Raw genomic sequence first — 27,287 nt, 5'->3', positions numbered from 1 at the left:
CAGACATTATACAGAAACAGAACAAAGAAGGCTCAATGCCAAGAAATGGCCCATGGTCACATGGGTGGGTACATAGAAAGTCTTCCCATGGAAGCTGTTTTACTGTTTACAATGATCATGATGCCATAGGTCACATTCTCAGGCTCTTATTCCCACTGTGAGAAACAGGTGCTGACCACTTTCTCAAAATAAGTTCTTTCAGAGGCATCTTTGGTATGACAAAAGCTTTTTATTACATTCTCATGAGAATGGGCACGCACAGTAAAAACAATAGATGAGGGGGAAGCTATATAGCACAGTGGATAAAGCACTGGCCTTGGATTCAGGAGGACCTGAGTTCAAATCTAGCCTCAGACACTTGACACTTAACTAGCTGTGTGACCCTGGGCAAGTCAACCCTCATTGCCCTGCAAAAAAAACCACACACACACACACACACACACACACACACACACACACACACACGATGAGTGCAAGTGCTAAGAGTGCACAGCCTATATTTATCCTAAACCCTAACACAGTTAAGTCCCTTCCCTGAGTCACTATAGGTTGCTAGGCTCAGGTTCACAATCTTCCTGTAAGAGTTCTAACTAAATTCTCCATGATGTTAGCCCTCCCATCCACATGCACCTTCATGCAACTCATGATGGAAATTGGATGCAGATTTTTAGGCATGGGTGGAGAAGGTAATATTAATAAATCTATTAAGCAAGTTCAGTAATGACTAAGGTTGAACTTTTACCTACTTTTACTAGAACATGAGAGTCAGCTCAAACTGGTTTTTACGAGTTCTCCTTCTAACCCTGAAAAACTTACTTTTCTCACATTCTTGAGTTGAGGTAATTCAGCAGATAACATTCCTTATATGGGCGTGCTTTTCCCTGAGAAGAGCCCACTATTTTAACAGGTTGTTACTGTGTCTCACACACCACTCACTATTCTAAATATTTAAGAAATACTTTAGCATTTATTAAATGAATTCACATTAAACAACCAACTGCCAGTGGTAAGTCAGACAGTGCAAAGGCATAGAGCCTTCACCTCCCACACCATTCCCGTACCTTTCCCACCCTTGCCTTCCTGGTGCCTTGAGGAACGCACTGTGTTGCCCTCCTCTTATCATTAAATCTCTCCTCTTGCTCATTCCCCTTGCCTTCCTCTTCCACCACCCTTCCCTTTTCCACCCCTCCATGGCACCATTGATCAACCACTACCAGTGTTTCTGAAAATGGTTTATTTACTCATGGACTCTGTAGCGCCGTGTGCGTGTGTGGCCGGGGAGGGGGGAGGGGGGGGTTCCTCGGGAATCAGAGGCTCCTCTCCCTTGTAGGCTTCAGACAAAAGCTGGATGCCCATTGGTGGAGGGTAGAGCAGCTTGGCCACACCCCTCGGGCCCAGCATTCCAACTACTGAGAGTTCCGTCCGCCCAAGTTCCTAGAGAGGTCCCGGAAGTCGGGGATAGGGGAGAAACCTCCCCTCCGATGGTTCCACTCCAGGGGTCGGGGATCGCTGAGCCCATTTCCTGCCAGCAGTACTACTGGGCTTCGGGAAAGAGATAGGGTCAGAGTGAGTCCCCTGGTCCCCCAACGTGCACTCAGCCCCCAGCTTTGCTGTTGCGTCCTCTGTAGCCTCTGCTCCCGCGGAGGGCCGGGGTGGGGCTGGGAGGCCTGCGGGCGCCCCCTCCCCCTTCCCACACTGGAGCTCGAGCCCTTCCCGGAGGACCTGGGTGGGCGGGGCCAGGGTCTGGGGAACTGGTGGGAAGGGTCTCCTGATGTCTACGTACCTTTGGCTTTGAATTCAGGGACCTGATGTCCGCTCCACTTTGGACAAGAAGAGTAGCCCAACTTCTGTGGGCCTTAGTTCTTTCGTTTTACAAACGAGAGACCTGCATAAACTCTTTATCTCCTACGCCCCCCGCCCCCGTCAAAGTACACAGACTCTGTGTGGCCCTCAGTGAATTCACTGAGCCTCTCTGGGTGTCTCCTCTATAAAACGGGGGTGATACTTGAAATGGGGATGACCCCCTACCTCACTTTGGAGACTATATATGTGTGTGTATGTATGTATGTGTGTGTATGTATATGTATATATGTATATAAATGAGGGATTATTACTGCTGCTTCTCATAGCTCTGTAAGGGGAGGATTAGAAGGGACTGGAGACTGAGCCGTCCAGGTGGAACGGGGAAAATGTTCATCCGTGATATTTTGGAGAAAATCAGTTTTGGTTTAGCTCACTGAGTCTTGATTTATGTATCAAATACAAGTTTTTGGATTTGGAATGATCCCTGGAATCCTGGTGCCGGAGCATTTGAACTGATCTTAAGAAATTGACAATTCAGGCTTATTGATCCAGAGAGCGGGGACATTTTCAATTCAGAAATTTTTCCTATCCCCATTCTGGACTCAGATCTGAGAGAAGGTAGTTTGGAGTCAGAAGCATATTTGACCTTTGACATCTTTCCTTCCTGTTTCTTGGGCTTTCCTGGTCTAAGTAGTAAGAGAAAGAAGTATACATCATTTAGTCATCATGGCATCTGAAGCAAAGAAGGGAGAGAGGCATGGATCAAAAGTGAAAAAAGAAACTGAAAAGCCAAAGATCATTAATGTTTGTTTTAAAATCTCATTTCTCAAAACTAGAAATAATCTGCTCTGTAGCAGCACTCTGATACCTTTGAGAAATGAATGAGTATCCCACTTTTCCTGGTCCTGTGTCCCTAGAGGATGAATCGTTGGAAGTTTTTGACTAAAAGATCCTTTGTCATGGTGCTCTCAGCTTATGGTTTTTAATCATTCCCAGGAAACTCCAGGAAAACAAGGGTCCCATAAGCATCTCATAAGTCAGTGCCTGCTCTACCTGCCATCAACTTTTCTTTCACCTGGGACACTTCTTGGACACCACCATCAGAAAGTTCTTTACATCAAGGATCATCAACATGGTATTTGCCTTCTCCATAGCTAAGCTTCCTCTTCTCAGACAACAACCTCCTTGCTTGTCTTACTACTTGCTTCTCCTGTTGCAACAAACTACTGTGACCCTAGGGCCTCTTTATCTCCCTTTTCTGTTTTTTTTTTTTAATCTTAAAAGTATTTTATTATTTTCCAGTTACATGTAAAGATAGTTTTCAACATTTGTTTTTATAAGATTTTGAGTTCCAAATTGTTCTCTCCTCCCCCCTCTCCAAGACAGAAAGCAATCTCATATAGGTTATATATGTACAATTACATTAAACATATTTCTGCATTAGTCATGTTGTGAAAGAAGAATCAGAACAAAGGGAGAAAACCTCAAAAAAAACAAAAAAAGTGTAAAAACAGTATGGTTCGATCTACATTTAGATTCCACAGTTCTTTTTTCTGGATGTGGAAAGCATTTTCTTTCATGAATCCTTTGACTTGTCTTGGATTATTATGTTGCTCTATCTCCCTTTTCTTGACACTTTAGCCTTCTTTACTACCCTCCAGTTGCTTCATCTTATCAGTGAGTATATCAAGGCCCAGAAAGGGGAAGGAACATGCCCAGGGTCACATAGTAGTAAGTGGCAGAGCTGGGATTTTAATCCAGGTATTCTGACTAAATCTAACTCTGATCCTTACTCTTCAAATCTGCTTCTTCAAACTTCCTGTTTCAAGTATACCAGCATCATCCCAGTTCACAACTTCAAGTTCATCTGCTCTTCCTCTCCCTTAACCTCCACACACTTCACATATCCTGTCAGTTAATACATCTTGTCAGTTCTATCTCTATAACATCTTTCTGTTTATATGGCTACTAAATTCATTACATTTCACCTAGACTGTTCCAGTAAAGTGCTAACTGGTCTCTTTCCTTCCAGTCATTTTTCCCTCTAATCTATCTTCCACACAGTTGTGAAAATAATTTTCCAAAAGCACAGTTTGACCATGCCATTCCCCTGCTGAAGAATCTTCACTACTTCCTGTTTTCTCTAGGATAAAAGACAAACTCCTCCATTTGCCATTTAAAGCACTTCATAACCTGACTTCTGCCTTATTTCACATTAGTACGCTTCACAAGTTCTATTTTAGCCAAATGGTCTATTTGCTATTCCCCAAACTTGACATACTATTTCCTATTTTCCTGCCTTTGCACAGGCTCTCCCCCTTTCCTGGAATGCACCACCTCCTAACCACCACTTTTTTAGAATCTCTAACTTCAGTTACTATTTTAAGCACCATTTTAAACAGGAAGCTTTTCCTTTGTTGTTAGGATTTTTCCTCATAGAAATATTTATATTTACTTATGTTTACAAGTTATATTCCCCAATAAAATGTAAACTCCGCAAGGCAGGCACCGTTTTTCTCATTTTTGTCTTTGTATCCCTAATACTTCCTGTTGCTAATCCTTGTGAAATGGATTTGAATTGAAGCATGTGAAGGGGAGTGAATGCTTAACAGAGCATCCAAGAGACTCTAGCAGTAATAGAAGAATGGCTGTAGAAAATTAAGGTTTTCATGAAGCAGATCTCTGAACTCAGGCAAACAAGCAGGGACTTTGGTGAGGACATACAGAAGACACTGTAACCTAAGATGTGACTCAGTGATTAGGAGAGATTTAGAAAAAAGTAAAGGTATAAGACCAAAGCCATAGATCTTTGAACTGGTATCTGGGGAAGATGAATGGATTCAGAGAGCTAAATTCCAGTACTGGATCCTTCAAAGCATTGTAAATAGTGATGGGTCCAGCTTTATATTCCAGTTCTTAAAGATGCGTTTTTAAATATTTACTCTTTGTAACCAAGTAACATACATCTCATAGCTAGGAGCATATCTAAATTTTCATAAGATTCACGTTTCTGTGCCAAGTTCAACTCTGAGGCAGCAGAAATGTGTTGTTTCAGGAGATGGTGACTTTTGAGGATGTGACTGTGTATTTGACCCAGGAGGAGTGGGGGCATCTGAAACCAGCTCAAAGGGACCTCTACAAGGATGTGATGATGGAGAATTATGGGAATCTTGTCTTCCTGGGTAAGAATTTTTCCACTGTAATGACCTTTCTTTTTTCTTTTCTTTTTTTTTTAAGTGAGGCAGTTGGGGTTAAGTGACTTGCCCCGGGTCACACAGCTAGTAAGTGTTAAGTGTCTGAGGCCGGATTTGAACTCAGGTACTCCTGACTCCAGGGCTGGTGCTCTATCCACTGCACCACCTAGCCGCCCCTGTAATGACCTTTCTTAAACTACTTCCCTCTGAGAACAGATTTGAAAACCTCTTTCAGAGAGCATACAGGTCTCACTCTGTATTCATTAGGTACTTAATAAGCATTTCATTAATGATAGGATGCTGGGAGAAATATGAAAACTTTGCTTCCTTGTATAATGACTTATTCTTCTTATGACTCAGAGTGCTAACCATTACCTCCCTTCTAGGAACATTTTCAGGAGAACCATACCAGACAGATCTGTCTCTTTCTCTTTCTATCATATTATCAATAATCTTTTCCATTTTCCCCATCTGTCCCTTACAGACCTTGGAGCTGACACTAAGCTCTGAGAAAGTTCTGGTTTCTAAGACAGATAAGCACATTCCATTTCCTTCTCCATGATCAGGATTTCTATTCTCCAAACCTGATGTCATTTCCCAATTGGAACAAGGGGAAGAACCATGGGTCCAAGATGTGCAGGTACCTGAGGAAAGAGAGAGTTCAAGAAATGCTTATAGAGGTGAGTGGTAAGAGCTAGCCATATTATTGAATCAGGGCAGAACAACCATTTGGTATGCTGTTATACAAAGGAAAATATTCAATTTTGCTTCACACTTTTGCCTTGGGGTAAACACAGCATAGCTCAAACAGAATTCCTATTTTCTTCTTTTTGAGGTCACCATTTGACCAATAACAACAGTCCTTGCTCCAAGTCATCTCCCAATTCAGTTCTTGCAAACTGTCTTGTCAGTCCTATTTGTTACCCCTGCCCCAAACTTCCTTTCACAAATTCTATTATATTTCATCTCTTCCTCTGCCCTGATTGTTTTCCTAAACATACTTGCTCCCAGATTTTTCTTGACTTTCATATTCCTTACCACCTCCTCCTCCTCCACTTCACATAGTCCCCAGGAAATGTCAGATTTCATAGCCTCATTAAAGGACACTCTTGAGTTATTTCCTTTCGTACTCCCTCTCTCCCTCATCCCCCCCCCACCACCACATACTGAAACCATTTAAGTTACAGCTATTTCCCTCCCCATCCCTTTTACTGATTGCCAAGACATTTCAAGAGTTTTTAAACCTTCTTTTCTTCTCTGCATTCATTTCAGTTTGATACTTCTATTTTTCTTTCAAGTCACTTTATCTATTCCTCTCAAAAGAAGTAAATATGTGCATTTTTAATTCCAGGTCCTAAAAACAGGTCTGATGATGAGAATTTAATTCAATGCCAGGAAATTTATGAAGATATAGAATTACTTGGAAAGGTGTCAGAAAATTTCCCAAAGGATGTTTCCCATGTCCCAAATTTAGAAGTCTTTGACCATGAGGGCAGTTTAGAGATGAGAAATACCAGACAGCAATATCAATACACCAGACAGCAAAATCAATCTATCTTCCAGCCAGGAAGTTTTCAACAAGTAGAAGACTTCCAAGAGCAAATAAGTGGAAAGAGAGGCAGTAAATGTCAAGAATTTGACAGAGACTTCTCATGGAAGTCTAACCTCATTACATATCAGAAGGTTCTTACAAAAGAAAGGGACCATCATTGTAACATATGTGACCGTAGTTTTTTCCATCATTCAGCCCTTATTCAACATCAGAGAATTCATGCTGGGGAGAGGCCTTATGAATGTAATTACTGTGGGAAAACCTTCAGTCGAATTGCAGATGTCACAAAGCACCAAGTAATTCACACTGGAAAGAAACCTTATGAATGTAATTACTGTGGGAAAGCATTCAAGCGAAGCTCAGATTTTATTAAACATCAAAGAATTCACACTGGGGAAAAGCCCTTTGAATGTAAAGAATGTGGAAAAGCTTTCAGTAACAGCTCAGATGTTGTTATTCATCAGAGAATCCATACTGGAGAGAAACCTTATGAGTGTAATGAATGTGGGAAAGCATTCAATCGCAGTTCACATCTTACTCAACATCGAAGAATTCATACTGGGGAGAAACCATATGAATGTAATAAATGTGGGAAGGGCTTCAGTCAGAACTCTGATCTTATTCGACATGAAAGAATTCATACTGGAGAGAAACCTTTTAAGTGTAATGAATGTAGAAAAGCCTTCAGTAGAAGCTCACTTCTTATTGGACATTATCGAATTCATACTGGCGAAAAACCATTCGACTGTAATGAATGTGGAAAAGCCTTCAGTCACATCACAGGTTTTGTTCAACATCAGAGAATTCATACTGGAGAGAAACCATATGAATGTAGTGAATGTAGAAAGGCCTTTAGTCACCATTCAGTCTTAATTCAGCATCAGAAAACTCATACTGAACAGAAACCATTTGAATGCAATGAATGTGGAAAAACTTACAGTAGGAGCTCAATCCTTAATGAACATCAAAAAATACATACTGAGGAGAAGCTACATGAATGTAGTAAGTGTGGAAAGATCTTTCACCGAACCTCGCACCTTGTCAGACATCAAAAAGTTCATATGAAAGAGAAGCCATGTGAATGCCACATATGTGGGAAAGCCTTTATTCGTCCATCATTTCTTATTAAACATGAGAAAAATCATACTCAAGTCAATTTGTGAATATGAATATGATATGTAGCAGCAGAAAACTTTGGCTCAGAGAGCTCATTTTTTTTGTCAGAATACCATAATAAATTGGAAAAAGGAGAAGGTCTTTGAGGGCAGTGTCTAAATTTTTCTGCTCCAGTTGGAATAATAGCTATCAATGTGCTACATTCAATCAGAATTGATTCATAGTTGGTTAAATTATTAGAATGGTTAATTATATGGCCTTCAGTGACAGCCTGTGAATTTTAATCTTAGAATTAAGGTGATGGTAAAAAGGAGTCTTTCAATTTCAACCTCTCCATCTGGAAATATGAATTGGGTGGAGTAATATGACCTTTGTTTTTGCTGACTTTAAATACTTTGCTTTTATCAAGTCCCCACTGAGTCTTCTCCAAACTAAACATCCTCCATTCTTTAACTAGTCATAGCTAGTTGTTTCCAGTTACTTCATCCTTCAGTTCCTCCCTAGATAATCTCTGTTTTATAAACTTCATCTTCAGAATGTAGCGTCAAAATAACCCTCAACATAAAATTTCAGATGTGGGTTAAGTAGGACAGAACAATGTGAACACTTATAAATGCAGCCTAAGGTCATAATTGGATGGTCCAGATTTAAGATGTAAACACTGAACAGCCTGACTACTCACTTTCCTTGTCTCAGAAAGTCAACAAGCAGTGAAGGTGAACTGGATAAAAATAATCTTGCAGAGTTACATATTTCTAGGTGGACTTGTATGGTATCAGATAATTTGGAAGGAAAAGTAAATTCTGTCCACTACAAGAGAAAGGAGTTGTCCACTACAACCAAGGCTTGAGCTTCAAAAGGTGCGCCTGTTCCTACTCAGAGCACAATGCGGGATTGAACATATAATGCCCTACCCTTTGCTTTCCCAATGTCCACTTTACTGTCCAACTGAAAGACACAGGAAAAGATGGTGAGATAAAGCCCCAGAAATATATCAGTGTTGCTGAAGATCCCCACCATGAGCCTTTGCTACTCTTTTCTTTAGGTATATTTTCTGTAGCCCAGTACCCTTTTGCTCATTACAAATCCAATCTGGCTAATTTGAGGTTCACTTATACTAGTCCATTGCTGGGGCCAATCTGGGAGACTTTGCTCCCACATTTAACTGCCTATTCAAGGCTCAGCTGCTTCACATCCCAACAGCTTCTGGGAGGAGTCAAGAGTGAACTCCATTTTGAACAATGGGAAACCAAGTCATATGATTTATCCCGAGATTTCATATGGAATCTGTGACAGAACTTTCAGAACTCATGTTTTCACCTAGTAATTGTAAAGCACAGTACCTGGCCCATAGTAAAGGCTATATAAACTTTAGCTATCATCATCATCACTCACCAAAGTGCATCTGATAAGTGTCATTCCCCTTTCCATGACCCCCTCAGGTACAAGCGCATCCAGTATGTCCTAGGTTCTTAAACTGTGGATCTTGACCATATATGGGATCACGTAACTGAATGTGGGGGTCACGAAAAATTTGGCAACAGTAAAAGGTTATGTTTATCTATTTTATATACCCGGGGTGGCATAAAAAACTTCTCTGGTGAAAAAAGAGTTGCGAGTAGAAAAAGTTTACCAAATGCAGTTCCACACCACTCTTCGAACCACTTTTTACTTACTACATTTAATTCTTGTATGAGTATGTGAGCCACTGCATAGACTTCAAAGGTTTTCTCCAATCAGATGTCTCGTTCCAGTGGTCTTACAGGGTTTGCTATAAGCTCAGGACCATGTTTGCTTCTGGTCACACTTTCTAAGAGGAGCACCACCAAACCCAAGCAGTCCAGAGGACAGAGGTCATAGGATCACTCCAATTTAGGAGATACCTCAGAGGTCAGCAAGTCTAACCTGGACCTGAAATACAATATCCACCCCACAGTGGAAGCTGGGGGGGGGGGATAGGGGAAGGTGGGGGGGCGGGGAAACTGCCACATTCCAAAGTAGCCTATTCCACTTTTGGATATCTCTTGAAGTTTTTCTTTGTATTGAGCCTCCTATATATGGCTTCCTGAAACTTTGACCCATTTTTCCTAGATGATAATAAGAAATCACATTTATGTAGTTCTTTAAAGGTTTGCAAAGCCTATTGCTTATCATTTTTAAGATGTTTTTTCCTCTTCATCCTTTTTTTCCCCTTTAAAAAATTAGTCTTTATTATATGGAGTGGCTCTCATGAAGTAGAGGAGTACTAGAAGAAATCAGGCAATGTAACAACAAATTATATTAATAACTTTTTTCTTTTTTTTTTTTTTTTGGCCAGGCAATGAGGGTGAAATGACTTACCCAGGGTCACACAGCTAGTAAGTGTCAAGTGTCTGAGGGTGGTTTTGAACTCGGGTCCTCCTGAATCCAGGGCCCATGCTCTATCCACTGCACCACCTAGCTCCCCCTATCAATAAAAATTTTAAAACAAACAAAAAGGTTTGCAAAGAACTTTACAAATATCTCTCTTTATCCTCACAACAATCCTGGAAGGTAAGTGCTATTATTATCCCCATTTTACAGATGAAGAAACTGAGGCAGTTGTGACTATCCCAGGATCACACAGTAAGTGTCTGAGGCTGGATTTATGTTCAGGTCCTCCTGACTCCACATCCAGCACTATCCACTGCACCATTTAGCTGCCGATAACTCTGCCCTCTAGAGCCTAGCAACATAAGTCAAATTCCTCTTCCATCTGACAGCCTTTCTATTATTAAGAAGACAGTTATGTCAACCAATCAAGGAGCATTTAAGTGCATACTTTGTGTCAGGCAGAGTTAGGAAGACCTGGGTTCAAATCTTTCTGCTGGCACATGCCAACTATGACCTCTCAGTGGCTATGACCTCTGACTTAAGCAATTCTCTTAAGATTATAAATTGCAGAGAAGGGACTGATCTGCATTGGTGGGGGGAGTTTCTTCACTGGGGATTCCCTATACCAATGGAATCAGGTTTATTTTTTTTAATTGTCAAGCACTATAAGAAGCTGTGAGGATGCAAAGACAAAACAAAGCAATCCATGGCCTTGAGGAACTTACATTTTTTCTTTTTTTTTTTTTCTAATGAGGCAATGAGGATTAAGTGACTTGCCCAAGGTAGAAAAGCTAGTAGATGTCATGTCTGAGGCCGGATTTGAACTCAAGTTCTCCTGAATCCAGGGCCTGTGCTTTATCCACTGTGCTACCTAGCTGTCCCCTACGTTGTTTTCAAGAGAAACAAATACATACAGGATCATAGATTTGGAGCAGGAAGGGACCTAAAAGTTCTAATCCAACCCCCTAATTTCACATTGAGACAAATGAAAAGCCTAAGGGACAAAGTAGGTAATTAATAATCAATTTGTTAATTAGGCTAGCTAATAATAAATTGCTGGTCAATGGTTTCAGTAACCAAAGAGAACCATAGAGACACTGAATGCTTTAAATACCATTGGAAAAGGCTGCCCCTGACAGGTGAGACAATCTGATTGGTGAACGTTTCATGAAGAGGTGGGCTAGCAATCTTCAGCTCCTCCTGAGAATTCAGTTTAGATGAGATTTAGCCACCTCCAGCAATCTGGACAATGGAATCCATCTATACCCAGGCCACTCTGGTTGGTTTTCTCCTTCATGAGCTGCATTACCCTAAACTCCAATGGAAGGGTACAAAGACATGGATTTAAAGCTTTGGGGTTGGAATTAATTTAGATTGGATTATGTTTACACTCTAAACAGCAGTGAGGTCTCCTTGTTGGGTGAAGTCCCACCCAAAATCAAGGGACTCGTTCCTAAAGGATTAGGGCAAGCTCATCTATCAGCCTTGTCCTTCAGAAACTGGCTATATGACCACAGCGCCTGGTCTTTGAATGAAGAAATAAAAGAAAAAAATCTTCATCCTAATTTAATAATTGGTTATTAATATAATTGAAAAATAATCACTTCTCTCAACGGATGAGGACAGTAGGACCCATAGGGTTTAAATGACTCACTCAAAATCACATTCTGTACAAATGTAAAAATAAAATTTGGCAAATATTAAGTACCAAAGGCCAAATATTATTATATTTCTTCACAAAAAAACCACAAAGTTAAGTGATTTGCCCAGGGTCACACAGCTAGAAAGTGTATGCGGCCAGATTTGAACTCAGGAAGATGAATCTTCTTTTTCTTTTTTCTTTTTTTTTTTTGTGGGGCAATGAGGGTTAAGTGACTTGCCCAGAGTCACACAGCTAGTAAGTGTCAAGTGTCTGAGACCGGATTTGAACTCAGGTACTCCTGAATCCAAAGCCGGTGCTTTATCCACTGCGCCACCTAGCTGCCCTCAGATGAATCTTCTTGATTCCAGGCCCAGCACTCCATCTGCTGCATCATCTAGCTACCTCTTACTAGATACATACAGATTAAATAGAAAGTAATCTCAGAGTAAGAGTCAAACATTTATTAAGTACCTATTTGTGTCAGGCACTATGCTAAGCACTGGGGATGCAAAGAAAGGTATAAGACAGTCTGCCTTCAAGGAATTCACAATCTAATGAGGGAAGACTTCATATAAAAGGAAGCTGAAAGGGGGCAGCTAGGTGGCGCAGTGGATAAAACACCGGACCCGGATTCAGGAGGACCTCAGTTCAAATCCGGTCTCAGACACTTGACACTAGCTGTGGCAAGTCACTTAACCCTCATTGCCCTGCCCCCCCCCCAAAAAAAGAAGCTGAAAAGGAGGGGAAGGGTTATCTGGCACAGGGCCATGATAAAGTCCTGCAGTCATGGTGGGAAATGATCCATGGAAGTGTGAGTTATAGAACTGATTTCACCTTGTAAGATGATGAGTTTCTGGAGATCATGAAATCCAGGAGGGCAGCCAAGTGAGAAAAGAAATCTTGGGGGAAATCCTGAAAGTAGGATTTCAGCTTAGTCTTAAAGGAAACCAATAAAACCTAAGAGATGGAGGTAAGGAGAGCATTCCAGGTATGATGAACCAGGATCAAAGATGGAGTATGATGGGGAACAGCAAATGGGGAGCAAGTATAAGAAGAATAGAAAGTTAGGAATGGGCCAGGTTTATGAGGAGCTTTAAATGCCAAGCAGAGTTCACATTTGATTCTGGAGATAATAAGGACCTGTTGGGGTTTACCAAGTAGTGGGGTAACACTGGCAGATCTACACTTTAGGAAACTCACTTTGGCAGATGAGTGTATGATAAAGAGATGAGGCAGGGAAACCAGTTGGCCACTGCAATACACTATTTGATATGATTAGGGCCAGAACTAGGGTTTTATGAGTGAACATGAGAGATGTAAAAGTAGAAATGACAAGATTGGGCAGTGGATTGGATGGGTGACAGGAGATGAAACCTTGTCCAGGTGATTGTGAGGATGGCAGTGCCTTTGACAATGATAGAGAAGTTCAGAAGAGGGGAGAGTGTGGGGGGAAAGAAAATGAGATGTATCTAGAGCCTCTAGTCTGAAATGTTATAAAGGCAGTTGGTACCCAGGAGACTAGGACTAGATGTACATATATGGGAATCATCTGCATAGAAATGATAATTGAACCCCTGGGAGCTGACAAGATCCCAAAGTAAGATAGCATAGAAGAAAGAGAGGAGGTAGCCCAGGACAGAGCCTTGGGGGACCCACATAGTTAGCGGGCATGATCTGGATAAAGAACCAGCAAAGGAAGCCTGAGTGAAGAGAACTGAGACAGGTAAGAAGAGACAGTGGTCAATGGTGTGAAATGTTACAGAAAGGTCAAGAATGCTGAAAACTAAGAAAAGGCCACTAGATACACATAATACTGCAAAAAGAAAAAAACAGCACTGCAATTAAAGTCAGAGAACCCGAGTTCAAATCCTGCCTGTCATGTGCTACCTGTATGGCTTCATTTAAATCATTCTACCCTTCTGTGTCTCAGTTTGTGAGGGGTTTGGACCAGATGCCTTTTACATTCCCATTCATTTGTAGGACCACAATTCTGATACTCTCCCTCACTGGATTTGTTTCCTAATCTATAAAATGAGGATACCATCTTCTGCACAAGTCATCCCCCATGTCTTGAAGGCACTCGTTACTTATGGTCACCTCTCAGACTTCAAGAGTTAAGGTACCTGCTCCCTGAAAACATTTCATCCCCCATTTCCTGTTATTAATGCTCCCTCTCTCCTTAAATCAGCTTGTTTCCTAGATGTATCTCCCCTCTAGGGCCACTATCTCATAAATAAAACAAGGGCGATTAGACTATCAATAAGCCCCTTCCACCTCTAAAATTCAATTGACTCTGACTTTTCTTTGTATGTCCAACTGCTCCTTTCTTACTATCCTCCTTGGCTCACCCAGATTTCAACCCTGAGCCTTCTACTCTCCACCCTCAAAATTCACTTATTCAAGGCCACTAATCCACTCAGGATTTCAACTAATACCAGAGGGAAAATGCCTATTAAATAAGGAGAAATTTGACTTATATCTATCTCTAGCTCTAACTCTTCACACTCTCTCCAGAATACAATATTCAAAGGCCCAAAGAATATTTACTCTTTGAATATGGCCCAACATATGAGATTTCAGATCTTCTCCAATACATAAATCTAATTCCAACTTTCCCCATCACCAGTAATGACACTAATATTTTAATCAGAGAGAATAAAAATTCTTCTGATTAAGCCTATAGGTTCCAAGTCATGTTATTTTTATACAATTCACACCATTTTCAGATGGACAGCAAGCTTTTAGTTAATAAGGGACATTCTCTGATGGGGACACCTGACTGTCATTCCATGAGTCAATGGACTGCTTTTTTTTTTTTAATTAAGTGTATTCCCAGTGCTTAGCACAGTGCCTGGCACATAGTAGGTGTTTAATAAATGTTTACTGCATATTAGATAGTTATTGAAACCCTCACATTGTGGTTAAGGGATAAGCTACTACTGAAGGCTTTCAGAACAGCCCTCATTTTAATAATTTAATAAACAAGCATTGTTCTTCATTGTCTGCCTAGACGGTGAAGGGCTGGATGCTATATCAACAGAATCATGAAAAACTTAATGACTGTTCTCAAAAAGCTTATAATCAAAGGTCTGTGACCAAAAATACATTCTCTGTCATCCACAAAGTTCTTTGCCAAAACACAATACATTCCTAAATGAACACTTACCAGTTCTCTGATATTCAATGAAAGAAGTGCCTGGAAAAAGAAGGCTTTCTCACATTCATTTATTCTCTCTTTAGTACAAAAGTTCTGTTATTGTCTAAGTATGAAGTTTTCATTAAAAGCTTGCCTACACTTATCACTTTTGTTTGGCTTCTCCCTAGTCTGAATTAATGGATGTTCATTAAAAGCTGTGCTTCAGGGGCAGCTAGGCGGCGCAGTGGATAGAGCACTGGCCCTGGAGTCGGGAGGACCTGAGTTCAAATCTGGCCTCAGACACTTAACACCTACCAGCTCTGTGACCTTGGGCAAGTCACTTAACCCCAACTGCCTCACCAAAAAAAAAAAAAAAAAAAAGCTGTGCTTCATTTATGAGCTTTCCCATATTCGTGGTGTTTAAGCAGTTTCACTCTAATGTGAACTCTCTGGTCTCAAAGCAGCTGAATACTTTTCACATTTATTACATTTAAAAGGATTTTTAGTATGTTTTCTGCAGTGTTCAATAAAGAAAATACCTTCTATTAGAGATTATTTGATCTAGAATAAGAACTGAATGGCAACTGATTGATTTTTCACATTCATAAAAATTCTCTCCTGAATGAATCATCTGATACAACTAAAACTAGTCTAATGTAAGTAAAGGCTTTCCCACATTCATTTTATTTTTTTAAATGGCCAATGTGATATCTATGATATTCAAGAAGTAGCTTTTTGTTGAAGACTGTTCCACACTTATTACACTTACAAGACCTTTTCCAATATGTCCTCTGATGTCAAATAAAATCTGTATATTAATTGAAAAATCTATAAACTAATTGAAAATTATCACACATTAATTTCACTTAAACTGTTTCTTATCTGTGTGACTTCCCTAATATTCACCAAGCTCTGACTAAAGGGGGAAAGAGAAAGGATTAAGTATTTACATAGCACCTACTATATAACAGGCACTTTGCTAAGTGCTTTCAAATACTATTTCATTTGATCTTTTATAAAGGCTCTTTCACTTTCATCACACTTATTAGGTTTTCAAACCCAATAAATGAATTTTCTCATGTCAAATAAGATATGAACTCTGACTGAAGGATTTCCCACACTTATACTTGTAAGGTTTCTCTCCAGTGTGAATTCTCTGATGTTTTAAGAAATCTGAACTTTGACTAAAAGCTTTTTCACATTCATGACATTCATATGGCTTCTCCCCAGTATGAGTTCTCTAATGCTGCATCAGGTGAGAACTCCAACTGAAGGTCTTCCCACACAGATTACATAAATATGGCTTCTCCCCAGTATGAATTCTCAGGTGTTCCTTAAGGACTGACCGTCTACTGAAAGCTTTTCCACATTCATTATATTCATATGGCTTTTCTCCATTGTGAGCTCTCTGATGACAAATGAGGAGAGAATGGTGACTTAAGGCTTTTTTACATTCACTACATTCATAGGGTTTCTCTCCACTATGGATTATCATGTGCTAACTAAAACCTTTGATGTAGCTGAAGGCTTTCCCACATTTATTACATTTAAAAGGTTTTTCCCCAGTATGAATTTTCTTATGTTCAGTAAGATGTGAGCTTCGACTGAAAGCTTTGCCACATTCCTTACATTTATAGGGTTTCTCACCAGTATGAACTCTCTGGTGCTGAATAAAACTTCAGGACTGAGTGAAGGCTTTCCCACAGTCATTACATTTATAAGGTTTCACTCCAATGTGCACTCTCTCATGTCTAATGTAGTATGATTTCCAACGAAAAGCTTTCCCACATTTGTTACAAATGTGAGGTTTCTCTCTAGTATGAACTATCTCATGTAGAATAAGATCTGAGTTCTCACTGAAGGCTTTCCCACATTGGTCACATTCAAAGGGTTTCTTTCCAGTATGCATTTTCTGATGTCATGTAAGATGTGAGCCATGACTGAAGGCTCTGCCACACTGATTACATTCGAAAGGTTTTTCTCCATTATGAATTCTCTGATGTTTTTTTACATCTGAGCTGCGACTAAAGGCTTTCCCACAGTCATCACATTCATAGGGCTTCTCTCCAGTATGAATTCTCTGATGCTCAATAAGGGCTGAATGACGTACAAAATTCTGACCACATGTATCACACTTGTAGCTTCTTTGTCATGTCTGAATTCTTTGATCTGTAACATGGTTTGAGCTACAACTGACCAGTCTACCAAATTCATTAAATTCTTGGCCCTTCTCTCCTCCAGTTGTTTTCTGTTGTAAGACAAGCATTTGTTCAGAACTAGATTTACTCTGCCTCTTTCCCCTGAAATTTCTAATCTGGTCCTCTAAATTGCTCTCCTTTTCATATCCTTCTCCAAAGTCCAAGACCTGGGAAGTATCCTTTGGGTGTTTTGCTGATACATTTTTATGTATTTTTCTCCCTTTAGGAACTGCCTGACTTTGAGACAACTTCTCTTTGTGTTTTTTCTTACAACCTGAAACAAAGCAAAAATGCAAATATTGTGCCTTGTTCTTTTGGGGAGAAAGTAAACTCCGGGAGAAGAGGGATATTGAATTGACATGAATGGAGAACAAGAAAATGGCTTTAAAAATGAAATGATGGGGGGCAGCTAGGTGGCACAGTGGATAGAGCGCCGGCCCTGGAGTCAGGAGTACCTGAGTTCGAATCCGGCCTCAGACACTTAACACACACTTGCTAGCTGTGTGACCCTGGGCAAGTCACTTAGCCCCAATTGCCTCACTAAAAAAAAAAAAAAAGAAAAGAAATGATGGGGAGCAGAGAGGAAGTAGTAAGATAGCAACATTGGTAGCAGAAATTTCTGGGAGAACAGGATAACCAGTCAAATAAATGGATTGTATTAGTGATACCAAAAAAAATCAAAATAAGACAAATAAAACAAAAAGGGAATAAATGAACCTGAAGGCCACAGATGGTCAAAGAATGAGAATAATAGAAAGTGGCAAAGTAGAAGAGATGAGATTTAAGGGAATTTGAGAAAAGAAGTCCATGGGGAGAGGAAAAAAGGAGGCTAACAATAAATTGGAATACCTGAAATTAGGAGATAACTGGGAGTAAGAACTGTATTTGGGCAAAGGCAACCCCCCAAAAATGGAGAAAGGGAAGTAGTTCTACTGTTTCTGCAAGTACAACACATAAATGATTATTAACAGCCAGAAAAAGTCATAGCCACCCCAGCAAAGCAAAAGACCTGCTTTGTTGCCAGCAGAGGATAAATGTGCAATGACCATTGTTTCTCATTGCTCCAGGGCAAGTCACCAGGAGAATATGCTCCCACTCCAATGGTGATGGTGGTTTTCATAAAAACAGAAGCAGAATTGAAGGTGCTTATAAGTGCGCAATAGCAGAGGAGGAACAACTTCCAAAATGTGAAGGGGATATACCTTCACAACTAAGCTCTCACTCCAGAAGATGGAATCAGCCCAGTTGATGAGCCAATTATATTTGAAACTGGAGAGTCATTACAGTAGGAAAGCTTTGTGAATTCACTAGCACAGGCTCCTGGAAAGCTGACTTCTTGACCCACAATAGTTTGGAAATCCCATTTCTTTTTACCTGATATATGAATTTGTGTTCCTTTCCTAAGGGTTGCCCTGATGGTTTTGAAACCAGGAAGGGGCATCTTATCTAGGTTACCCCTGGACACTAAAGAATTCTTGTGAGGTTCTATATTAGTTTCAACTTTGCTGATAGAGCTGTGGAGTGGTACAAGTCATAATGAGTAAAGGGACAACCAGAGATGATGTTTGGTGGCCAACTGTGCCAATTAGGCTCCAACCTGAAAGTTGCTCTCAGACTTCTGAGCAGAATTAGAATATGAAACACTGAAGAGAAATCAACTGTGTAATTTAAGATTCTAAATGTGGGTTCTAATCTGTTCCCCCAGTTTTGGGGGAAACTGACAAAAATCACTGATAAAACGAGTTTAGGTTTTTAAGGGTTTATTGAAAGATAGAAAGAGAAAGATTGAGAACAGAATTCCAACAGCATGGCAATCCTATCTTTCCTCAATTTTCCTGTGAAGTCCTCTGCCACCACCGTTAAGTCAGGAACCAAAAAGAGACAGAGCTCTCCGCAGGCACTCCTTCCTCCTTCCTGTCCCCTCCCAGAAAATGGGAGGCTCCTCAAGTTGATTGGCTGCTAGCCTTGATAGACAGTACCCATGAGCAAACATCAATTCCTGACACCATGGAAAAGCCTCATGGCCTTGTCCTCTGAGGCATTCTCCTCATGGTGGAGCGTTCCTATAGTAAGTCTCCAGTAGGTGGTGTCGTTCCAATCATTACACCTCCCCTGATATTTCAAATTGTTCACCTTCCTACAAAACACATGCTCTTATTTCTGTCTTTTGCCAAGTTCTCCCCAACTCACCTTTGTAAGTTCCCTTTCTACTTGACAGCTCCCTTTCCTCAAGCTTCTCAATCTCCAGCGAACAGGATTCTTCCCCTCTTTCTAGCTGAGAGATGACATCAGGCTTGGAGACTAGAAATCATTATCATGGAGGAGAAGATAGAATGTGGTCAATTAAAGTTCATGCTAGCAAACTCTATTAGAGGTTTCTCCAGTGTCCTAAATCAACAGGCAAGAGTTAAGAAAAGCTCCAGATACACCAAAGAGATCCAAGACAAAAGTAAAGGTTCTATACGTACAAAAATATTTGTGGCAGTTCTTTTTGTTCTACTAAAGTACCATAAACAATCATATCTCCATCAGTTGGGAATGGCTGAACAAATAATGAAATATGAATGTAATGAAACATTATTGGGCACTGAAAAAATAACAAAAGGTTTCAAATAAACCAAGGAAGACTTGTAGGAACTGATGCAAAGTGATGTGAAAAGAACCAGAACAATTTATACAAAGACTATAATATTATTTTAAAAAAACAACTTTAAAGGACTTAAGAACTCTGATCAATGAAATGACCAATCATGACTCCATATGACAGATGATGAATTATGCTTTCCATCTCTTTTTTTCTGTAATAAACATTTTTATTTATAGTTTGGGGTTCCAATTTTGATCTCTCCCTCCTCTCTCCCCTCCCTGAGGTGGCAAGCAATCAGATATGGGTTATATATGTATGATTATGTAAAATATTACCATATTTGCCATTTTGTTTAAGAAAACTTGATTAAAAAAATGAAAGTGAAAAATAGCATGCTTCAGTCTGTTCCATCAATATCAATTCTTTCTTTGAAGATGGATAGTATGTTTCATCAATAGTCCGTTGGGATAGTCTTGGATCATTGCATTATTGAGAATAGTCAAGTTATTCACAGTTCTTCATCAAACAATATTGCTGTCATTGTGCACAATGTTCTCTTGGTTCTGTTCACTTCACTATACATTGGTTCATACAAATCTTTCCAGGCCTTCCTGAAGTCATTCTGCTTGTCATTTCTTATAGCACAATAATATTCCATCACCATCATATACCACAGCTTGTTCAGCTATTCCACAATGGATGGACATTCCTTTGATTTCCCATTCTTATGTTTTCCACCTCTTGAGAGAGATGTGAAAGATTTTAAATATAGAATGAGATATACATTTTCATATACAACCAATGTGTGAATTTCTTTTGCTTCATTTAGTTGTTACAAGGAAAAGTTGGGGTTCTTTTTATATCCTTAATTTTTTATTATTTTTTAATTTGTTTTTGGTGAGGCAATTGGGGTTAAGTGACTTGCCCAGGGTCACACAGCTAGTACGTGTTAAGTGTCTGAGGTCAAATTTGAACTCAGGTCCTCCTGAATCCAGGGCCGGTACTCTATCCACTGCGCCACCTAGCTGCCCCTCAAGGAAAAGTTTCAATGGGAAAGAGGGGAAGAATTAGGGTGGAGTAGAGGAATAATGATAGTGATGGAAAAATTTTAAAAAGCAGCAGTGAAATATTTTTAAAATACACAGAAGAGGGGCATTCAGAATGGGACACAGACAGGGAAATTCAGAATGGGACACAGACAAGCAGGGCAGTGTTGATACTACCACATTAAAGTTAACTTATACTTTAGTGGAGACTGATGATTTCATATGTGATCCTCTTTTCCTGTTCTTTGTTTATGGAAATGCTCATGGTTTTTTATGTTTGTAAAGTTCATGAGAATAAAAAAAGAAAATTAAAAAACCACAAGGTCAAAAAATTCCCCAGCTAATAGGATAGCAAAGTGAGGTGAGATCTAATAATACTTGATGGGGGTTCCTGAATATATTCTTAGAAGAAAGGTAGTTCAAGACGTATTACTAATGCGTTCTTTCTTACCCAGTGAGATAAAGTTTCCATAGTTCTCCAGCATCACATCCCTGTAGAGGTCTCGCTGAGCAGGTTCAAGAAGCCCCCACTCCTCACGTGTGAGATACACAGCCACATCTTCAAAGGTTGCCAACTCCTAAACAATACAGTATTGCTACTTCAGAGATAAACTTAGTATAGAAGTGAGGTGTAATGGAAAAAGCACTGGGATTTGCAGTCAGAGGGCCCAGGTCTGTAGCTTACAACCTGATGTGACTTTAAACAAGTCACTTCCCTTCAGTGAACCCCAGTTTCCTCATTTATAAAAATAGGAAGGTAGGAGAGAAGTGGACTAAATGATTACAAAGTCTCTTCCCTCTCTAAATTTATAATTTTAATAGGAATGATCAAATACAGTGCCTCTTTGTAGGAGATTTTCATTATTTAACTACTAACAAAAGAAAAAGTGGCTTAAAATACATAGTAAGTGATCAGATAAATCTACAACTAGCAATGGATCTGTCATCACTTATGGTGTCAACCTGTATTAATTATTAGTCAGTAGTTTTACTTAACTGCTTTTTATCCCCCTGCTCCCCTTCATTTTGATTCGTTGTTACAAAGGATGGTTCTCTAGGGAAACGAGGGAGAAGGGGCATATTTGTAAATGAACATGACATAAAACCAAAAGATAATAATAAACATTTTAAAAACCAATTAGGAGGACTGTTTATTTTCAGCCATCTGATTGCAAACACAGACAGTTGGTTTCTGATAACCCTGAGACACAATTAGCAAATGAGATGCTACAGCAAAGAAAACAGAGAAGAGAGGTTAACAAGGTCTGGGGAGGAAGAGCTGGTTATATACCAATGACATTGATGACCTGTGGTCAGGATGTCCTTGTGAACAAAGTGAGTTGCTAAGCAAGAGAATTAAGGCCAGAACTCCATGGATGGTATTGTTTGTTTCAAGTGACGTAGCCCAGAGACACACAGAGCTCTGGTGCAGAGGAAACTTCAATATTCATCAGCAGTGGAGGATCTCTGGGTCTATAAGCTATTTCCCAAAGGAAAATCCTGGCTACTGGCACAAAGACCCAAGATGGTTACATGGTTTTTAACTTAAAAATCAAAGGAGAGCTCCTAAGTACAGAGGCAGAAGCTGATCTTTGTAGAGGATAGAGGAGCCCCAATGATCTGTTGAGAAGGAATGTGCAGGAAAATATAAGAATAGTAAGAACTCACACTATGTATCAAAGTACAAAATGATATTTGGGTACAAGACACTTTTTTTTTTGGTGAGGCAATTGGGATTAAGTGACTTGCCCAGGGTCACACAGCTAGTAATTGTTAAGTGTCTGAGGCTGGATTTGAACTCAGGTCCTTCTGAATCCAGGGCTGGTGCTCTATCCACTGTGCCACCTAGCTGCCCCTACAAGACACTTTTGCATGCAGTGCCTTGTTTGGTCCTCAGAACAACCCTAAGAGGTAACAAATACAGGTATTATTACTGACATTTTACAGATCTTCAGGGTGGGAAAGCAATTCTGCAACTTGCCTAAATGCATATGCCAACACAAACACCTTCAAAGAATCAGAGAACCGAAGAACAGTGTAGGACTTCAAAAGTCACCTGGTCAAATCTAGAGCTGAACCAGAATCCTCTTTACAATTTACCAGATAAGTGGTTATCCAACTTTTACTTGAAGATCTCAAGTTAGAGGGGACCCACTGCTTCCTAGGCAGCCCATTCCACTTTTCAATAGATCTGATTGTTAGGAAAATGTTCCTTACACACAGCTAAAATCTGCATCTGTGCAACTTCCACTGATTATTTTTGCACTAAAAAAATCAGCTTTGGAATCAAGATGTTTATGTTGTCACTTATTAAAAATGCACTTCCTAAAATATGGTACCTAAAATTGAATCCATTGTCCCTAGGTGGTCCCTTCGGTGCCCAACAAAACAAGTCTATTCTTTCTTCAAATGATGGGCTTTGAAATAAGATAATCATTATTTGCTCCATATGACTTTTCTTCATGTTTAATATTCCCAGTTCCTCAAACCATTTCTCATATGGCATAAAGTTCTGGCCTAGACTGTGATGTCCAGAACTGAATACAACATTCCAGGTACAGTCTGACCAGAGCAGAGTATAGACCTTATTCCTGGACACTAAGCTTTCTTTAATGTAGCCAGAAATTAAATTAGTGTTCTTGGCTGCTATATCACACTGTTGGCTCACATTGATCTTGAATCCCACTGAAACTCCCAGATTTGCTTTCTAGTCATCTTGAATTGTGAAGTTGATTTTTGTAAACCGAAGTATAAGACTTAAAATGTATTGCTATTAAATTTTATGTTTTTAGATTTGTTCAAAGTTCTAGTTCATCAAGTCTTTTTGAACCCTGATACCACTCAGTATATGAGCTAATCCCCCAGATTTGTGTCATTTGAAAATTTTATAAGCATACCATCCATAGTATCTAAATCAATGATATTCAGCAAGGGGCCTGACATAGATCCCAGAAGCACTCTACTACAGACCTCCTTCTAAGCAACACTGAAACGTTAATAGAACTACTCTTTATTCAAATCCTTCCTCAGTTACTTATTAGGCACATGACCCTAGGCAAGTGATTTAACCATTCTCGGACTCTGTTTCCTAAGCTGTACAATAATATTTGATGACCTCTATGATCTTTTCCAGCTCTAAATCTATGATCCTATGGGTCATTTGATCAGTCCCAAATCTACCTAATCATACAATTTTCTAGCCCTTTTCTCTCCATCTTTTCCACAAGAGTATGAGAAACTTTATCAACTGTTTTGAAAAGATGTAGGTAAACTACAGCATTTCCCCAGTCTAACAAATTAGCATTTCTGTTGTAATGATTGGAATGATGCCACCTGCTGGAGACTTACTGTAGAAAAGCTCCGCGATGAAGTGAAGGTCTTTGAGGGCAAGACCAAGAGTCTTTTCTTTGGCGTCAGGAAGTGACGTCTGCTTGTGGGAGGAAGAAGGGAGGAACCTGGCGCTCTGACTGGGTCTCTTTCCTGAGGACGCTAGTGGAGAGGGGAGCTAGAAATGTGCTCTCCCTTTAATAGACAGATGAATGTAGGCCCTTCTCTCTCTCTTTACCAAATTATTATTCTCCTTAATAAATGCTTAAAAGTCTAACTCTTGCTAAAGCTTATAATTTATTGGCGACCACTCATTAGATATTTTAGATAGTTTAGCTAGAATTTTAGCTTTAACACTGTGAAGAAAAAAAAAGACTGCAAATAGCTATAATTTAGAATCTATATCACGTTTTAAGGGTTTGCAAAACACTTTACAAGTTATCTCCCTGGATCCTCACAACCTGTGAGACAGGTATAATTGTTATGTCCATTTTACAGAAGAGAAAACTGAGTGAGGTAGAGAAGTTAGGTGATTTTTCCAGGATCACAAAGATATTAAGTGGGGGTAGAATTCAAACTTAGGTCTTCCTGACTTAGTACTCTACACACTGTGCCACTCAGTTGCCAAATCCAGACCTCTTTCCATAATACCCTGATGCTTACCTGGAATCTACCCACCTCACTGCTAGATGGATTAATTTCTTCTGATTACCCATTTCATTTTTACTTCAGCTATTAAGCAGAATTTCTCCAGTGACATAAATCTTGTTTGCTTAGTGACCGTGTAAGTTTATCAAACATCAGAATCTGTTCAAATGCACCTTTTAACAAATTCAAATGAGTCCATGGGAAAGATCTGATAAGGATGGTGACAGGTCTAATGATATATAAAGTATATTCATAGCTGAAACACCAGAGTATATTTAGTTTGGAGAAGAGAAGAATTAGGAAAGATGGACCAGATATCTTTGGAAGGAAAATTAGAACAAATAAGTGGAAATCATAGAGAGACAAATGCCAATTTCCCATAAGAAAAAATTTCTCATCAGTACAACAGTCCAAAAATGGAACTGGTTCTAAGAGTCAGTGGGTATCCTATCACTTGAAATATTATATCCAAGGCTAGGTAATCATTTATCAGGAATGTAGTAGAAAGTATGGCCTAGATGACCTCTAAGGCCTTTTGCCACTTTAAATTTTATAATGTGAATGTTTCTCTACAAATTTTAGAAGCTTCAAATACCATTTAGGCAATGCTTAACAATTAAATCATATGAATGCAAAATGGATGATTTTGATTACATTAAAAAGTTTTTGTACAAACAGAAGCAATGAAGCCAAAATTAGAAAGGAAGCAAAAAGCTGGGAAGCAATTTTTATAGCCAGTACTTCTGATAAAGGCCTCATTTCTAAAATACATAGGGAACTAAATCAAATTTATAAGAATCCAAGTCATTCTCCAATTGAGAAATGGTTAAAGGATATGAACAGGCAGTTTTCAGATGAAGAAATAAAAGCTATCTATTGCCATATGAAAAAAAATGCTTTAAATCATTGATTACAGAAATGCAAATTAAAACAACTCTGAGGTACCACCTGATGTCTATCAGATTGGCTAATATGACAAAAAAGGAAAATAATAAATGTTGGAGAAGCTTTGGAAAAATTGGAACACTGATGCATTGTTGGTGGAGTTGTAAACTGATACAATCATTCTGGAGAGCAATTTGGAACTATGCCCAAAGGGCTATGGGGCTGTGCAAACCCTTTGAACCAGCAATACCACTATTAGGTCTTTTTCCCAAAGAGATCATAAAAAAGGGAAAAGGACCCACATGTACAAAAATATTTATAGCAGCTCTCTTTGTGATGGCAAAGAATTGGAAATCAAGGGAATGCCCATTCAACTGGGGAATGGCTGAAAAAGTTGTGGTATATGAATGTAATGGAATACTACTGTGCTATAAGAAATGATGAGCAGGCTGATTTCAGAAAAACCTGGAATGACTTAAGTGGAGTGATGCTGAGTGAAGTGAGCAGAACCAGGAGAACATTGTATACAGCAACAGCAACACTGTGTGATGATCAACTGTGATAGACTTAACTCTTTTCAGCAATACAATGATCCAAGACAATTCCAAAGGACTCATGATAGAAAATGCTCTCCACATCCAGAAAAAAGAACTGTGGAATCTGAATGTAGATTTCACCACACTGTTTCTACTTTTTTTGTTTTGTTTTTTGATGTTTTTCCCTTTTGTTCTGAACATATTTCTGCATCAGTCTTTCAGAACATGCCTGATGCAGAAATATGTTTAATGTGATTGTAACCCATATCAGATTGCTTTCTGCCTTGGGGAGGGTGAGGAAGGGAGGAAGCAAAACATGGAACTCAAAATCTTATAAAAACGAATATTGAAAACTATCTTTACATGTAACTAGAAAAATAATAAAATATTTTTATGATTAAAAAACAATTAAGTCATATGATTAACATGTGAGACTTGATTTTAGAACAACTCATCAGATGAAGAGATTACACATTACAGACTTATGAAAACAAGGAAAAAAGGAAAACAGTTGTAGAATTGTATACAAAGGAAGGAATCATCATTAAGTGCAAATATTTTACTAAAAGAAAAACACTCACTAGCATCTCTGTGGACAGAAATTCCATACATTAATAATAAAAATGGAATAACTGGAAAACAGCAAAGGCCATTTTTTTACTTCAACTTGAAACTATGCTAGAAATATTCAATGTGGTTGAAGTAAAACATATGAACCAGTGAGGCATTTACTCTATCAGCACAGCCTGAAGGAATGCCTCATGCAAATAAGGTATTGAGGAAAGTTTTCTGAATAGGTCACAACCTTTTGATCATGCAGTTTTCGAATCCAGAAAGGAGTTGCTCAGCAGCAACTGGCAGGGAAGGGATTTTTCTACTACTGATCAAGACCCCAACAACATGAAATTCAATGTAATGACAGGAATGGGAAAAGACAGTAGACCAGGGTATAATAATTTGTACCTACTTCAAAGGAGTGCTGTGAAGATCCAGTGAGATAATACATATAAAGCACTTTATAAACCTTAAGGTGTTATAAATGTGACAGTTGTTATTCTTCAGTCCTGACTTTGTTACTAACTCCTGTACAGTTTTGAATAAGTCACCTCTCTGGATTACAGCTTCCTCATTTGTAAATAATTTGGAGGAGGAACCAGATGCCCTCTAAGGTCTCTTTCTGGTTGTACAATCCTAGGAATCTAAACCAAAAGAAAATCCATCTTTGTTATTGAATTCTAGGAAATAGATATAAAACAAAGTCTGTC

General features: G+C 39.3%; 2 protein-coding genes across 6 annotated transcripts in view; one reads left to right on the top strand and one right to left on the bottom strand.

Annotated features, from left to right (window-relative positions):
• The first annotated feature begins 1,223 nt into the window (after positions 1 to 1,223).
• LOC122741241 (zinc finger protein 135-like) lies at positions 1,224 to 9,187 on the top strand. 5 transcript variants are annotated; one of them, XM_043984483.1, is made up of 5 exons: positions 1,226 to 1,566; positions 2,800 to 2,938; positions 4,859 to 4,985; positions 5,564 to 5,677; positions 6,349 to 9,187. In XM_043984483.1, exons 2-5 carry the CDS (start codon positions 2,936 to 2,938, stop codon positions 7,710 to 7,712), a joined length of 1,608 nt encoding a protein of 535 aa, XP_043840418.1. In that variant the 5' UTR covers positions 1,226 to 1,566; positions 2,800 to 2,935; the 3' UTR covers positions 7,713 to 9,187. The 5 variants fall into 5 exon arrangements, with proteins under 5 accessions (XP_043840445.1, XP_043840435.1, XP_043840418.1 ...); XM_043984493.1 differs by having other exon boundaries at positions 1,227 to 1,560; XM_043984518.1 differs by having other exon boundaries at positions 1,246 to 1,566; positions 6,745 to 9,187.
• Positions 2,517 to 27,287, bottom strand: part of LOC122745844 (zinc finger protein 34-like) — a 29,251-nt gene continuing 4,480 nt past the window's right edge. The window contains exons 3-5 of the mRNA XM_043991308.1: positions 21,078 to 21,204; positions 19,184 to 19,294; positions 2,517 to 2,536 (exon numbers count right to left, since the gene is read on the bottom strand). Of these exons, the coding sequence (XP_043847243.1) occupies positions 2,517 to 2,536; positions 19,184 to 19,294; positions 21,078 to 21,204 (258 nt within the window). The remainder of the gene's footprint in view (positions 2,537 to 19,183; positions 19,295 to 21,077; positions 21,205 to 27,287) is intronic.

The sequence above is a fragment of the Dromiciops gliroides genome, chromosome 1, assembly GCF_019393635.1.
Source record: "Dromiciops gliroides isolate mDroGli1 chromosome 1, mDroGli1.pri, whole genome shotgun sequence".
Lineage (NCBI taxonomy): Eukaryota > Metazoa > Chordata > Mammalia > Microbiotheria > Microbiotheriidae > Dromiciops > Dromiciops gliroides.
This window is presented reverse-complemented; position numbering and strand designations above follow the sequence as displayed.